Below are 15,534 nucleotides of genomic sequence, written 5' to 3' on the forward strand. Positions count from 1 at the left end.
TGGGTTATTCTCTGGGAGCTGTGGCTTTGCAGTGAGTGAAAGCCCTGGCTTGGGTAATTTTTTAATGAGTCAAATTTGCTTTCCTAACTTGGAATGGAACCACCATTTGACCCAGTTATCCCAGTCCTTGGTATTATACCCAAAGGACACAAAATCAGTATACAAAAGTGATGTGGCCACATCAATGTTTATAGCAGCTCAATTCACAATAGCTAAGCTCTCAATCAACCGAGGTTCCCTTCAGCTGATGAATGGATAAAGAAAATATGGTACACATACACAATGGAGTATTACTCAGTCAAAAAGAATGATATTATGGCATTTGCCAGTAAGTGGATGGAACTGGAGACTATTATGCTAAGTGAAATAAGCCAATCCGCCACAAAACAAAGGCTGAATGTTTTTTTCTGATATGTGGATGCTGACTCACAATGGAGAGGGAGAAAGGGAGGCTCACTGGATTGGACAGGGCAGAGTGGGGCAAAGGCAGAGGTGATGAGAATGGGAAAGACAGTAGAATGAAACAGATATTACTTTCCTATGTTCATACATGAATATATGACCAGTGTAACTCTACATTATGTACAGTTACAAAAATGGGAAGTTATACTCCATGTATACATGATGTGTCAAAATACATTCTGCTGTCATGTATAACTAAAAAGGACAAATAAAAAATGTTTTACTAACTTTCAAACTGAAAAATGCATTTATTTTCCTCTTTGGTGCATAACTTAGAGTTTTCTCAGCTGCACGATCATAATTCAGTTCTACTTCTGGGATAACTGAGCTGAGTCCAGAAGGAGGTCTATTTCACATGTGATCAGCAAGTGAACACTGAGAAAGTTTAATTGCACCGGAAATCACAGATTGAAAAATATTATGAACTGCTTTGGTGCTACTCAAATCTTGGTTTTGTAAACATTTATGCTAAGTATTAACTATACTCTTCCATATTGGTTCTGCTAATAGGGATGTTTTGCAAACACATACAAGTCCGTTTTCTCTAGGGAGAGACACAAATTTGCTCTGAGCTGTGGAGTCTGAGTAGATTTGCTAAGTCTGTCAAGCATTTTTTTTTTCATTCAAATGAGTCAGTGTGGACTGAAAACAGAGATTATAGTGGCAATATAGCAACACCTCCACCTTTCCTTGTAACTCTCTACAGATACCCTCTAGATTAGGAGCCTTTTGTGCTGAGAAGTAGTAGAGAATGGATGTGTGATATTGGAAAAGTTGGAGGGCCTCAGAGGCAGTTGCTTAAGGGAAGGCAAATCCCTAACAGGGGGAGTTCAGAAGACAGTCACTAAGGAGGCCAAGTCCTAATCCTTTAAAAGGACGTTGAGTGGGACCAAATGAGGTGTGTGAAGGGACTTCACAATTACAGGATGTAATTACAAAGTAATCACACAATTACTTTGATGGTAGGGAAGTCACATGGGGTTGATCTGTAGCTGCTCATGAATTCTGGGCATATATATATATATATATTTTTTCCATCTCTTTGAGCTAAAGCTTGAACTTTCTAAAATTTGAGTTCACGTTTCCCTCGCCCTCACCAAGGGGTAATGTTGCAGGCTGGGATCTCCAGGAAGCAATACAGAGAGGGAGAACAAACAGGTTTACTAGGGAGTGATGCCGATGAACTACAAGAGGGAGAGGCCAATGGGTTAGAGGAGTTATCAGAACATGGGGCAGATTGACAGTCACTGGTATTCTCCAAAGAAAAAGCTGCTAGTGGAGAAGCCCTCCTTTGGGAGAATTGGCCAGGCTCTATGACCTGACCCTGTTCACTCACTAACTATTGCTGCCCCAGGAAAAGCCTGGCTGGAGCTCAAATGCCCAAGGCCGCCTACCAGATGCACTTCTCACAGTTGGGCAGCCATCTTAGGTGGACACAGGGTCACCATAAGGGTAGCTGAACAGATTCTAGCCTCAGGTGGGTTCAAGTGGGACCTCATCAGTCTGAAAGTTTCACGTTCCACATATTTCTGGGGATTCCTCAGGGGCATTCCCATGAGTTTATGAACACTGCATTCATTCATTACCAACCTTTCAAATTCTCCTTTCTGTTCCCATTAAGGGTCTCTTGTGTCCAGTCATGCAGCTTCCCTTTGGTCTGAGGTGTGTGTCCTGGAGGATGCCACCAACTTCCACCTTACACAAGGAATGCCAGTTCCCAGGGGCTTCCCCTAGTTAAGTGAAGATGGGTTTCCTGGGGTTTCACTGGGAGACCGTCTGTCTCCAGGCCTCAGGGATGGCTGGACTGGAGGCAGCAGGTGAGGAATGCATGGCCTCCATCCTCAAGACTGTTGCAGTTGTCTCACATGTCAAGCCCCCTTCCTTCTCTGAGACGCTGGAGTGTCCTCTGCCTGCTGGACTCTGGAAAGTGGCCTCCCCCAACTTAGCTGACACAGCTATGTCTGGATTTCAGAAAGATGTAAGCTCGGCTCCTTACCACAACAGGGAGCAAGGGGTCTAGGTACTTAGGTACATCCACTGTCCCTCTGTAGGCAGCTTAAGCCACTTTGTGGTAAAAACATCACAGCTTTGGTTTGGGACCACAGACAGACAGACTCATGTGGACAGGGCAGAGGGCATCCATACTGGAGATGGTAGTGAGGGCTTGGTTGACTATAGGCAGAGTATCTGGGATGAGAGAGAGGAAGTCACAGCTTGTGTGGTGTTATGGGCTGAGTTGTGTCGCCCCAAAACTCACATATTGAAGTCCTAACCCCTGGACCTCAGAATGGACTGTATTTGGAGATAAGATCCTTAAAGAGGTGATTAAGTTATAGTAAGGTCATTAGATGAAAGAAGATGGCCATCTACGTGTCAAAGGTCTGAGAGGCTCCAGGAGAAACCAACCCTTTGTCCTCTGTGGGCCCTCACTCCTCCTCTGGGATAGGCTGTGCTCCTCTCCTGAGAGGTGCCTAAGTCTACTTCTTTAACTGGCACACAGCAGGGTACCAGTGGGGAGAAGACAAGCCCTCTTGGTAGAGCCACATAAACCTGAACTCTTAATTCTGGCCCATTTTGGATCAACTCTGTAGTGGGATTTCAGTGGGAAGGGCATGTAATTGTGTCTACTACAGCACTGGACACTTGGGCTGCCCACCTTTCCTTCCCCAGGGCCACACGCCATCACCCTTTTATATAGAAATAGGACATGGGTTCAAGTTTTCCAGGCTCAACACGAAATCTTGTCAGTTCTATCCAAGTGAATGGAAGGGGATCAGAAAGCTGAGTGATAGGAAGTGGCAAGAGCAAACAAGGCCTTCTTAGTCCCAGGACTTCACACCAGACACTTGACATTATTGGAGATGTAAAAAGGCCACCCTCCATCTTTTGAGAACTAACAGTGAACAAACAATCAATCCATAAGTTATTATTGACTGATATCATAAAGATCTTCATAAAGATCATCACCTTGGATCCAGGGAGAACTGAAGAATAACTCAGTTTTTATTGACTGTGTGACCTGGACCTCTCTATACTTTGTTCTTCTCTCTGGGATGTGGAGATCACGGTTCCACAAAGACTGTGGCACTGACTGAGATAACATTATAAAGTTTGATAATTGGCTTCCGTACTCTCTGTTATGGTCATTATCACAGTTACATTATGGTTAATTTAAGAACAATGTATTGCTTGCGAAGGCACCAAACTGCTTTTTCAGCTACTAACATTACTTTTAAGGCGACCTTGTTGATTCATTAGAAATGAGGTCTTGCCTTACAATTCCCATCAAAGCAGATGCTCAGTGGTGACCCTCTGAGTAAGTGGAAGAGAATACTGTGCCACTCAGAGATCTCCCTGGGGAAGTGTGACCAATACCCACGTTGGGAAGGAGTGTCTCTCTCTTCCATGAAGCTGACTAAACGTGAGCACACACTAGTGTGCTTGATGTGAGCACATTGGGCTAAAGTGCTGTATTGTACTGGCATCCCCTCCTCCACAGAAAATCTCAATTAAACTTCTCCAGAGACCCTCAACATAATTGTTTCTAGATTCTCAGCAAAATTCCTGCTAAAGAATTTTCAAGCAAAAATATGCCTGCAGAAGCAAAGTGTGTTAAGGAAGACTAAGAGGTGTTTGCATTTCAGAGTTAGGTCCTTGAAAGTCAGCTGGTGGGAGAAGGGGAAAAAAATCTTCCTTTTCCAGACACTGATTTTCACAGAGACCCTCCTTGGCCTGAATTGGTTGCCCAGAACAGCAGGGGGGAAAACAAACAAACAAAGAAACAACCCTACTGTCATGTAAACTTCTACAGATTGTAAACCTTGGAGTACCTCCCCCTACACACTGGGTATAAAGTTCTAAAATTTCCTGAACTCAGGGTTTAGGAGTTTTATTTGATTACAGTGAAAGCTTTTCCCTATGAGCCTGGCTGCAGTCAATCAATAAATCTGCTTCCTGCTAATTCCTTGATGTCTGGCCTCATCTATCCCACAACAGTATCTGTAAACAAACACAGTACAAGAACTGAAAGAGTTCACCTAGTGTCTAGATGATGTAAATGAAGCTACCAAGAGGGATGGAGAAGAAATCAAGTTTCCTTCAAGGTTGCCTCTCCAGTCTGAGTAGGAGATCCCACCTAAACTAAACTCATGTTCTTGGACTTGGGAGGTCTACATCCTTCACAACTGCCTCTCCCAGCCCTGTAGCACACCTCTGAAGGTGCTATTGCCAGTCATCTTGGCTTCTACAGCTGCACTATCTCCTGTGAGGAGATTGGATCCCAGATTGGATCTCTCCATCACCTTTATTTTCAAAGGGTCTGGAGTAGCCTTTGTTCATAGTAAACACTCAGCAAATGCTCGGTGAGCTACCTGGATGTGGAATGGGCTGCCCCGCTGCATTGTACCTCTGGTTCTATTTCCCAGTGATATTGAAGGACTTAGAATAGATAACTTCTGGAGAAAACATAATCAAAGCCTAAATCTCCCTGTGGATCTTGCTGATCTCTGTTGAATCTCAAACAGCCAATCTTTCACTGGGAACTTTCTGTGACCAACTTTGGCCCTGTGGGTATTGTTTCTTGGCCATAAGCTCTCATGGCTGAGTTCATGAAGTCTCCTGGTGACATCTGGACCAACACCCTGGAAATGATGGCAAGGCTATGGGTAATGCATGTGCCCCACATGGTGTGACTGGTGGTCTTGCCAATACCTTTAGCAGAGTAGTTGGGGAAGTTAGTTCAGCCACAAATGAGGAGACCTGAGTTCCTGTTTATCGGGAACTGTTCAGTCTTCCCTATGTGGAACCTTGGCTCTGTCATCTATGAATGTGAGATTTCTGAGTCTCACCAATTAAATGAACAAGAAAGTTTTCTTTATGAAGCCCCATGTCATAGCCAGTGTGCAAGGTATGATTACTTTATTGTTTCTGTTCTCCTGGAGTTGGAAGTTGTACAGGTAAAGGCAGGTAGAGGTGTGGAATGGGAGTGGCTGAAGCTGCGTTTGACTCCACAGTCTTCTTCCAGCACATGAAAGGGGGGGGGGGGGGGCTACCTCTTTCCCTTCCCCCACTTCCACTTAACTTTCTCTCTTCAGCTAAACTATGGTAAGGGGTTTCAATGAAGCCCTTTCATGGGTCTGTGAGTGGATCCCAGGCTTAACTAGCTGCTTGATAACTCCACCTGGTTGGTGTCTAATTGAGAGCCACTGCTCAAAATGTGAACGTTTGTGCTGTGAATAACCAAGATGGATAATGGAGCAAAGAGCTTCTCTGCACTGTTGGCATGGTCAGCTCTCAGTTATGGGGCCATCCTGTGCCTATAGAGGTGTTGAGCAGCATCCCTGGCCTCTTTGCACACTAGATGGGTAGTTGTTGCAATCCACACAGTCTCTAGACATTGTCAAGGAACCTCCAGGGCTAGGTACAAAGATGTCCCAGGTTTGTTTATTCCATTTGCTGTCAGACCTTGATATCCCTGTGTATGTGGTGGATCCAGGCCTCCGGCTTTGTGTCTTCCTAGTCTTATGCCTTTGGCCTTGATTGCCATTTTCTTGTGAGTCAGACTCAACATTGTGAGTTCAATGTTGGATGAAACGTTGGGGGTAGGGGTCAGGAAGAAGGTACCTTATCTGTCTGAGAGCTGCACCTGCTCCAGGGGAAGCCATAGGTGAGGCTAGGACATTTGGAGGAGGCCTGCCATACACATTTCTGGTACTACAAGTTATCTCCTATCCAAGGGGATACTCTGTTTGGGGTGGGCACAGCCAGATGCCCTCCTTGACCATATTTCAGTGAGACTCAATTGGGGTACCCCTGCAACTGTCTCTGGCTGTGGTTGGGAGGGTGCTGGCTCAGCATTCCTGTGCTGAGCCCAGAGCTCGATTCTGGCCCTTCCTCACTAGGTGACATTAGAGGAAAAGCCTCCCAGAGCACAGATTCATCATCCAAAACTGAGGACAATGACAGGAATGGATAGGACTGCAAATATGAAATTAGAGCAGCTTGCAATGTACTCTTCCTAGCTAAGGTGTCTGTTATTTAGAACAAATAAACTATTATTTGGGAATTCATGAAATGGCAGTTGGAGAGTTGGTTTGGGATGCCAGGACAGGTGGATTTTTTGGGGGGGGAGATAATAAAAATAAGGAGTTTCATTTGTGAAGCTTCCATATTTAATTCCCACTTTTCCATTATGGGAGAGTGAAGAAAAGTTCTAAATGAAAGGCCATTGCTGGACAATGACCAGCTCTTGCTTCTAACTATACAAGGGTCTCTAGAGAGAATAAATGGGTGCTAAGTGGAAGATATTTTACAGTTCTTCATCAATTTTTTCATTTTCATCCCTTAGAAAGAGCATAGCCAATCATAGCAAATTCTTTCTACTTATCAGGAGCACTTTATATGCCAATTCAAGTATAAAAATAGATATTGTTTAAAATGTGCAAAGATCAGATCCATGGAATAAAGACATTTGCTTAGGTGATTTTCAGGGCCATGAACCATCTTGTCCCACTTATATATCTTGATTGGACTAACAAAATAATTTAAAGATGGATTCCCTAGTATAGTAGAAATAGACCAAACTTATTTTAAGCCATGAATTGGACTCAGGTGTCATGTCATAAGTGAAGGCCTCTAAGAGCAGAGAACATTAGCTTAGAGTGGCACTACTGGTCCTGTGATTTTGTGAGTCATTTCTGTTTCTCTCTCATAGTTACATAGATATCTTACTGATCCCATTCTCCATCCTTCTATATTCAAATTGGTCGCAAATGACCTGATTTCTGTGAAAAACAAAGCAAAGTGCCTTAGAGGCAATAATGGGTGCAGGGGCATGCTCTCTGGCATTTACATGGTGCCTCACACCTGATGGACTGCCTTGTGTTCCGTCTTTGTTCCATGAGTGCACACTGGGCACAGAAGTCAAACTCATGAGCCTTTCTGCCTGGCCTGGGCTAGTGCAGCTCTGAGCTCACTATGTGCTAGAGCAAAGGACTTCTGGGGGAGAGAAGTGCTCTGCAAAAGGGACAGCATTGCATGGACGAGAACAGAGGCAAGAGTTGAGCAATCACAGTTCTGTCCTGAACTGGGGTGGGGGGAGAGAGCTGAGGGAATGTTTCAGAAATCAGCCTGGGGACCAATTGTTCTATGCCTCTCTCTTGTACTATTTGGACACAACTGGAGAAGGCAGAAGTTCATCAGATGATGAAGTTGCCACAATGAAAGTCAGAGAGGGTCTTGGTCAGAGTTAGGACAAAAGTATCGTCCTTGTCATTCTTCATCATTGGCTCTAGTGCCAAGACAGTAGACATGCCAACTGTCTTGGAGCTTGTCCCAGAGCTAGGTCCATGTCTAACTCATGGGTTTAGCTCTCAGCAATTTCATCCTCTCCCACAGAACCTCCGGCAAGTATGGTCTCAGGCATTCATGGTGTCTTTGGAGCCTGAAGTCTCTTCTGTACGGGGGGGACCAATGACAGCAATCAATAGGGCCTTAGCAGGGCACTGTCCTATCAATGTGCCAGTCCTCATGCAGTGTGAGAAAAAGCATCAAAAGGGGCCTCCAGGGTTGGGGTTGTAGCTCAGGGGTAAAGTGCTTGACCTTATGCATGAGGCACTGGGTTTGATCCTCAGCACCACATACACATTTAAAAATAAATAAAGTAAATGTACTGTGTCCATCTTCAACTAAAGAAAAAAAATATTAACAAAGTGTGTGTGGGGGGGGGGTTCTCCAGGGAGTGAGTGCTGCCTACACCAGGAACTCAGCCCTGCCTGTCACCAGCTCTTCCAAAGATTTCTCCAAAAAAAAAAACTGTCCTACCCATGGGTTTTCAAGAACAAAGTAGAACAAATTATAATAGCAGTAGCAGAAGCTGCAACAAAACCCAAAGGAATTAGCCCTTGACCTTCTTCTTGCAACAGAAGCTCATTTGTCATTTTTTAGCTAAAGCAAATACAGGTTCCACCTACAACTTTAAATTGCTTCTCTCACCATTGTCAGAATCTAGAAAGTCCAGACCAGCACCATGTCCCAGGAATGTCTCCAGCCTGGAGCTTCTCCAGGGAGGCACCTACCTTCTGCCCCATCACCTCCAATTGCCCTTCCTGTTCCTGCCTTGCTGCTTTTCCACCTGCTGGATTTGGGCAAATATTTAGTCTCCAAGTTCTCTTCCTGCCCCATGAATCATTCTGCTATATAGATCTGTATGGAATTCCACTTTCAGGCATCCCTTCCCTGGTGTATGGGCAGCTGTACTTGCCCAGCAGGCTGTGCCCCACCCCTTACCCCTGCAGTGGTGTAGAGTCACCACCCGAGTGATCCTGAACCTTGTTGTGCTTTAAATGCAGGGTAGCATCTCCTGTCCCCACTGCCCTGCCCTGTATGAAGTTTCTGACTCCTTCCTGGGGTGCTCAGTGGGCTGACAAATTCATTACTTGGTTTACAAGCTTGTTTGGCAGGGAGCCAGCAGTCTACAGGCCCCATGTGTCTGTGGGTTTACCAGCAACCACTGCTTTGCAGAGAGGCACAGCATCTTCGTATGAGCAACTCAGCAGAGCAAGAAGCCCCAGCTCCCCAGTCCCACAGCTGAGGTCATTGTAAACACTAGGGAGGAGTTTTCTAAAGGTCATGAAGTGGGGACACAACAGCCACAGCCTGATACCACTTTTGACCTATCTGACACTCCCAGTGCGGTAAGAGCACAGCAGAGGCACAGCCAGGTCCCTAGACTGGACAAAGGTCAGAGGTCAGCCTTGCTCAGACTCTTAGTTGACACTTAATGGTTTATTGGTACATTGGGTCAACAAATGTCAATACCAGCAGTAACTAATGCAGGTAGAAATGGCAACATGTCCTCATGAGGGGCTGGCATTTAGCCAGTTCATTAAAATCTTAAAGAGATTCCATAAAACCTCAAAGCCCTGAAATTTGGGCAAGGGATTCTAAAAAGGCAGCTGTGGACATAGTCTCAGCTGCAGAGGCCACATGATGTTTGTATCTGGAGTAGGAGCATTTACTGGCAAGTGAGGGTGCTGTCCCTCAGATGCCCTGTAAATCCAGAAGTCACTCTGCATGTGAGATGGCCTCTATCATCTTCAGAGGGCAGAGGACCTAGCTGCTTTTGAGGAACGCCCTCCCCTACACTGGAAAAGGCTGGTCCTATGGTTGCGGGGCCTTATTCCTGGTTAATTGTGTGGCCTGTGTGGTAACTTCGGGTGATCTATGGATGTGGCATCTCCCATCATGTTCTCAGTACTCCCTATAGTTCCCTGAGGATATTGGGATCTGATCAAGTGGGGACAACTAAGTAGGGGTACTGCTGAAATTGAGGACACCTTCCGAGGAGGGACACTTGTATGGTGGAGATATTTGGTAAGTTGGGATGCCTGGTGAAGTCCAGAGACCTGATGCAGTAGGGATTGCAGGTGTGGTAGGAACTCTCAAAGAGGTGGGGACAACTGATGTGTTGGGGACACTTGGTGAAGTGAGGATTACTGGTCAAGTCAGAGATGTCAAGAGAAGAAGGGACAGAAGGGGAACATGAGGGAAGTGTAGATAGGTACACTATGGAAGTCTCTAAGGAGGGGAAAGGAGAGCATCTAGAGGAGGGGACACTTCCTAGGCACCTTTATCAAGATGCTATATTGTCCATCAGTGTCACTTCTTGCTTCCTTGTCCTTCTCTAAATTGCTCCTGCCACCTGCTGGCAAATATAGACTACAAAATAAAAATAAAAATACCTTTCAGTTTCCCTAGTACCAACAAAGTGATCAGGGCGATTTCTCCTGTTTTGTAGATAAACTGCTGAGGTGTGAGCAGCCGTTAGGATCCCAGGGCTTCACCTTGATGTCACCATTTCCCATGTGCAAGTGATGGAAAGATTACTTACATCTCCGAGTCTTCATCAATATTGTGGTTGTAGGAAAGTTTTTGTAATAATTAATGAGCTGATTTGAAACAGAAGGGTTTGCCCTCTGTGCAGTCCAGAACAGGGTGCCAGCAGTCCCTTAGGACCTGTGAGAGCCAGGTTGGCTTGTGAATGTGGCTTCTGTCCTCCCATGCTTCTGGCTACTTCTGTGGGGATGGGCATGTTCCCTGCTCTGAACTTTAATTCTCTCACCTCTCATAGGATCTTTGGGAGGATTACCTGAGGTACTGTGTCCAAGCACCCAGGGTAGTGGCTGCCCATAGCAGGGCATAGTCAATGGTGGGTACCACAATCATGAGACTGAGATCTAGGGAAGTGCCAGCTGCCCCTGACACACTTAAAAGATGTCTCTGCTTTGTGACCACTGAGGATCACAGTGAGCTGCTGGGCCATTCAGTTGGTCCTGATCCTTGCACTTCTAATCAACATGGTGCTGCATGTAATCTTGGTGGTTAGCCCTGAATAAAGACTTGGCAGGCCTGGAGGAATTACAGTGAAGGCAGAACCCTTGTAAACTGAGGATCTTCCATCTGGAAAGACAGATGGAATAAGTGGGTCGTCGATCTAGCAGGAGATAGATTGCCTGGCATAGAGGGTCTGGCTTAGGGCAACTGTGATGGTGCTGCTAGATAGAGATGGGTGAGGATATACAGACCGATTCTACTTTTTCATCAAATCTGAAGAGATGCAAGTTTAGGCATCCCTGAACAAATACACAGAAGCTCGTTTGATACAGTGGTTCATGATGAGAGATTGGACTGAAACATGGAAAGGAAAAACAAGCTTTACGATGGTCTGCCAAAGACACTAATAGTAACCTCCCCATCTTCTGCACACCTGTCTGGGCCAAGTACTGTGTTCTGTGTCTCAAGAATTCCCCAGCAATCCTATGAAGTGTTCCTTATTTGGTCATCTTGTCCCAGAGAAGAGGTTCAGAGAGGTACATTTGCCCAAGATCAAACAGCTAGAAAATAGCACAATTGGCCGGGCACGGTAGCACACACCTGTAATCCCAGTGGCTGGGATGCTAAGACAGGGTGATTGCGAGTTCAGAGCCAGCCTCAGCATTACTGAGTCACTAAGCAACTCAGTGAGACCCTGTTTCTAAATAAAATACAAAATAGGACTGGGGATGTGGCTCAGTGGTTGAGTGCCCCTGAGTTCAATCCCCAGTACACCCCACCACAAAAAAAAAAAAAAAAAAAAAAAAAAGAAAAGAAAATAGCACAATTGGATTCAATTCCAGGTTGGTTTGACTCCAAACTCATGGTCTCTAGGGCCAGGTGGCTTTGGCTTTCATTGGGATATTTGGGCTTCTTTTATATATTCTTCAGTAAGGTCTTAGAGTATCTGTTTTTGGACTATCTGTTGTCGAGGTGAATCTCATTTGTTCTAGGAAGACAGTGCTAATGATTTTCAAAATAGTGTATGTTCAAGGTCAAGGGGGAGAGTGGCAGGAGGGGGAGATCACACTCACAAGCCTTATTCCAAGACAGTGGTTCTTACCTTTGTCACATATTGGAATCACCAGGCTGCCTCCCTGATCAATCAAATCAGGATTTCCAGGGCTGGGATGCCAGGATTCCAGGTATCAGGAGTTTTTTTAATGCCACAGGTAAAAAAACCACTATCCTAGAAGGGAGTGTGAGGGGAACAGGATGATGATACTAACAATGTTTGAGGTGAGAATTTAAGCAGTCAAGGATTTTGTAATTCTCATCCTGGGAGACGGTGAGGAGCTGAGTCCCGGGTGGCTCTGTCCTCATTCAACAACCCAGTGAATAGTCCAAATGAATCTCAACTGTAACTACTCATCAGAAAGAAAAGTCATAAGCAAAAAAAAAGCTAAAAGATAACTTTTTGTTAAATAATGAACACTCGTAAAACAGCAATGAAATGGTATTAAAATGTCTTGTGATTACTTGTTTCTCAGCATTCATCTGATAACTTAAGCAGCATGAAGCAAGAGTTGCACTTAAAAAAATGACAAGAAAATAGCTATTCATTTAGTTGACAGAGTAAGGCCCATCTCGTTGCTAGGATCACTAGCATCACTGCTTATGACCAGGGTGAACGCCTGCACGGGTGGCGATTTGAGAAGCACCCACTTGTGTCTTCGTAGCTCCTTTGCCTCGAGTCCCTGGAGCAAACACTGGGCTCATTCCTTAGGAGCCTTGGGAGGGGCTGTGGCCTGTCTCCCCATCTATAGATCAACAGGCCCCAAGATCGCGTATTGCTGGAGGGGAGCTGCTGAGTGTCCTGAAGAAGCCTGGAGCTCTTAGGCTGGGGCAGCGTGGAGGGAAGGAGCAGGACTGGGGACAGAGGCTTGGCATTCTCAAGGCTGGACCCATCTGCAGAGAGTGACAGCTGGGATCTCCTTCTAGCAGTTGTTTTGTCTTTTTTTTTTTTTTTCCTTCTAAGCCCCATTTTCTTCTGGTAGGGAAGTCACGCAGACTGGGGGACACAGAGGACTCAAGCAGGCCACAGACAGCAGAGTGACATGTTCCCTGCCCTCTGCCTATTGCACCGTATTCCATAAAAAATAAACACATTTTTTTGTTAAACTGTTTGTATATTGCTAATGCGGCAACATTCCAGGCACTGGCAGGCTGCAGAGAGAGCTGCGTTGTCATTAATTCACCAAAATCCATCCAGAGACAGCCTCATGGGTCGGGATCTTTGGAGCTTCCATTTGGAAGAATTAGCAGTGCCCATCTGTCTGGTGCTCTACACAGTGCTGTGAAAATGAAATTAAGGATAAAAACAAAGGAATCCATGGGTAGAAAATTCCAGGGCATTCATGGAGTCGTTTGGCAATCACTTATATTGTACAACGTCACACAGGTGTGTCTACCCCTGGCCAGCTCTACCCTCTCTGAGCCCACAGAGCCCTGGCCGGGGGCCTTCCCCTCCGTGCCTGCAGGAAGCTCATAGGTGGTTGTTCTTGGAGAGGTAGGCGATGAGGGCGACAGCCACGCCCACGTAGATGCCGGTTCCGATGGTGATGGACAGCACGGCCAGGAACAGGGCCCTCCGGGAGCTGGTGCTAGCCTGGTGGAAGTCCCCCTTGGCCACGGCTTTGTTGGTCTGCAGAATTGGAGGAGAAAAAGGAAATCAAAGTAAGAAAGTCAGAATGAACAGAGAGTGGAGGGCTGGTTTGAGGCCCCAAGAATTTAAGAAAGACTGGAGGGGAATCGCTTACCCTCCATTTCTTCTCTAACTGGCAAGGAAGGGATGTGGCTGATGTTTGGCCACTCTCCCCATACTGCAGGGGAGGCAAAGCCTCAATTCTACTCTGTCCTGCAGGAATAAGTGAGGCTTGGAGTGGGCCAATAAATACCATCAATATGGGGCCTGGGGTCTTGGGGACCAGTATGCCAGGGATGGGCAAGGCACCACATTCCAGTGCCATTTCTTCTACGCAAGAATGACATATTTTGTATTTGAATTAACTTAATTTTCTAAAGCGTGTTCACACTTACCTGATTTAGTCTGTATAACCCAGTAGAGATGGGGGGGAAGGGAATTCTAGTTCTCATTTCCCAGAGAGGAAACTAGGGCGTATGATTATTAAATCAATTCCAGGATACTGGAGGTTAACCACTTTTCGTGTAGTTAGCCATCATATGGCCATGACATTGTTCATTTCCTGACCCTGCCATAGCTGGAGTTAGTGAAACTTGTCCACTGTTCAAATAATTGTATATAAGACCAATACCTATACTTATACTTTTGGGCATTCAATCATATAACAAGGTGTTGGCTTAAAATGATTTACATTTCTTGGGGTCATGAGGTGGATGGGAGCATGAAGGTTGGCTGTTGTATTTGATTTGGGATTTTGTGGCAGAACCCACAGACCCATCCCAATTCCTTTCCCCTTCCTTTCTTGTCTTTGCTTTCCCACCTCCCTTGGGGGTGACAAATGTGGCTCAGAAAGATCTCAGTGGATGTCTTTGGCAGAATTCAGGTAAGGATTTTGTTCTCCGGATAAGATATGGGACATATATGGGACTAGCACAACCTCTTCCTTCTACCTTGGGATGTGGATATGATGACTGGAACTGCTGTGATGATCTTGGGTTCAGGAGGTAAGCTGAGAGAATATTAAAGAAGACTGTGCCAATAATACTGTGGAACCTCTGAACCAACATCAGAAGCTGCCAGCCAGAAATTTGTTCTTTGAGGAACATAAGCACTTATCTGCTCAGGTCTCTGCTGGCTGTGTGGTAGCTCCTTGCTAGAAGTAGGGGAAAACTGTAATTCATCTGTAACCATCACGAACAGACCACCAAGCCAATCAGCTCATTTGCCAGACGGAGTGGCGTACTACCAAGGAGCATGATTCCCAGGAGGTTCAGTCAATGCTGAGGTCGGCTAGTCCCAAGCCAGCAGAGTGTCCTCTGTGATGAAGGTAAAGAGCCTACTCCCCTGTAGAATGTAACTTGCTCTCATGGGCCATTCCTGGAAAACCAAATTTTCTCACCAGACCCAATTCCCAAGGGTCATCTGTGACATCTCTACATTTCATAGGCAGGCATAAGAGGACAGGTTGTTCACTCAAACTGAAAATTACCATTACCGTGCCATAGACCACAGAAAGACAAAATCAGAGAATGGATTTTCCTATTTCACAATCTCCTGATCTTGATTTATTGAGATCTGGAAGTCTGTGATGTGTTGAGAAGGGATCCCCTCCGCCACCTGTCTTCGTACCCTTGTCCCTAGCTTCTGGATCTTAAAGGCCAGGTTTTTCTTTTTCCTTCCCCAGTATTTTGTCTTGGAACTGAGCTTGGGAACTCACGGCAGACAAGTTTTTGATGAAGTAGAGCTGAGGGAATGCGCACGAGAAGCCTCCTAGGACAACCATAATGAATTAATTAAGTCATAATGAGCTGGGGTTGCATTTTAGGTAGCAGTGCTCCCAAACACTCCAGTGTCCTATAACATAATTTACTGTAATTGCCCTTCCTAGTGTTAACTCCAAACAGACACGGTTCATCACAAGTGTGGCTTTGCTGCTGTCACTGCAATTATCACCGTCCTTAGCATAGTCCGCCATGAGCCTTGCTGGAGGGAAGGAGGCAAAGGAGGGCCAAGAGCAGGGCGGAGGCCACTTTAGCTGATCACATACCTTCCCACGG

At 45.6% G+C, this 15,534-nt stretch overlaps 1 protein-coding gene across 1 annotated transcript in view; it reads right to left on the bottom strand.

Annotated features, from left to right (window-relative positions):
* Window positions 1–12,307: 12,307 nt before the first annotated feature.
* The window catches only part of Syndig1 (synapse differentiation inducing 1), a 191,577-nt gene continuing 188,350 nt past the window's right edge, over window positions 12,308–15,534 (bottom strand). Inside the window, exon 4 of the mRNA XM_027921317.2 lies at window positions 12,308–13,477. Within this exon, the coding sequence (XP_027777118.1) occupies window positions 13,319–13,477 (159 nt within the window). The 3' untranslated portion in view covers window positions 12,308–13,318. The remainder of the gene's footprint in view (window positions 13,478–15,534) is intronic.

This window comes from Marmota flaviventris, chromosome 2 (genome assembly GCF_047511675.1).
Source record: "Marmota flaviventris isolate mMarFla1 chromosome 2, mMarFla1.hap1, whole genome shotgun sequence".
Lineage (NCBI taxonomy): Eukaryota > Metazoa > Chordata > Mammalia > Rodentia > Sciuridae > Marmota > Marmota flaviventris.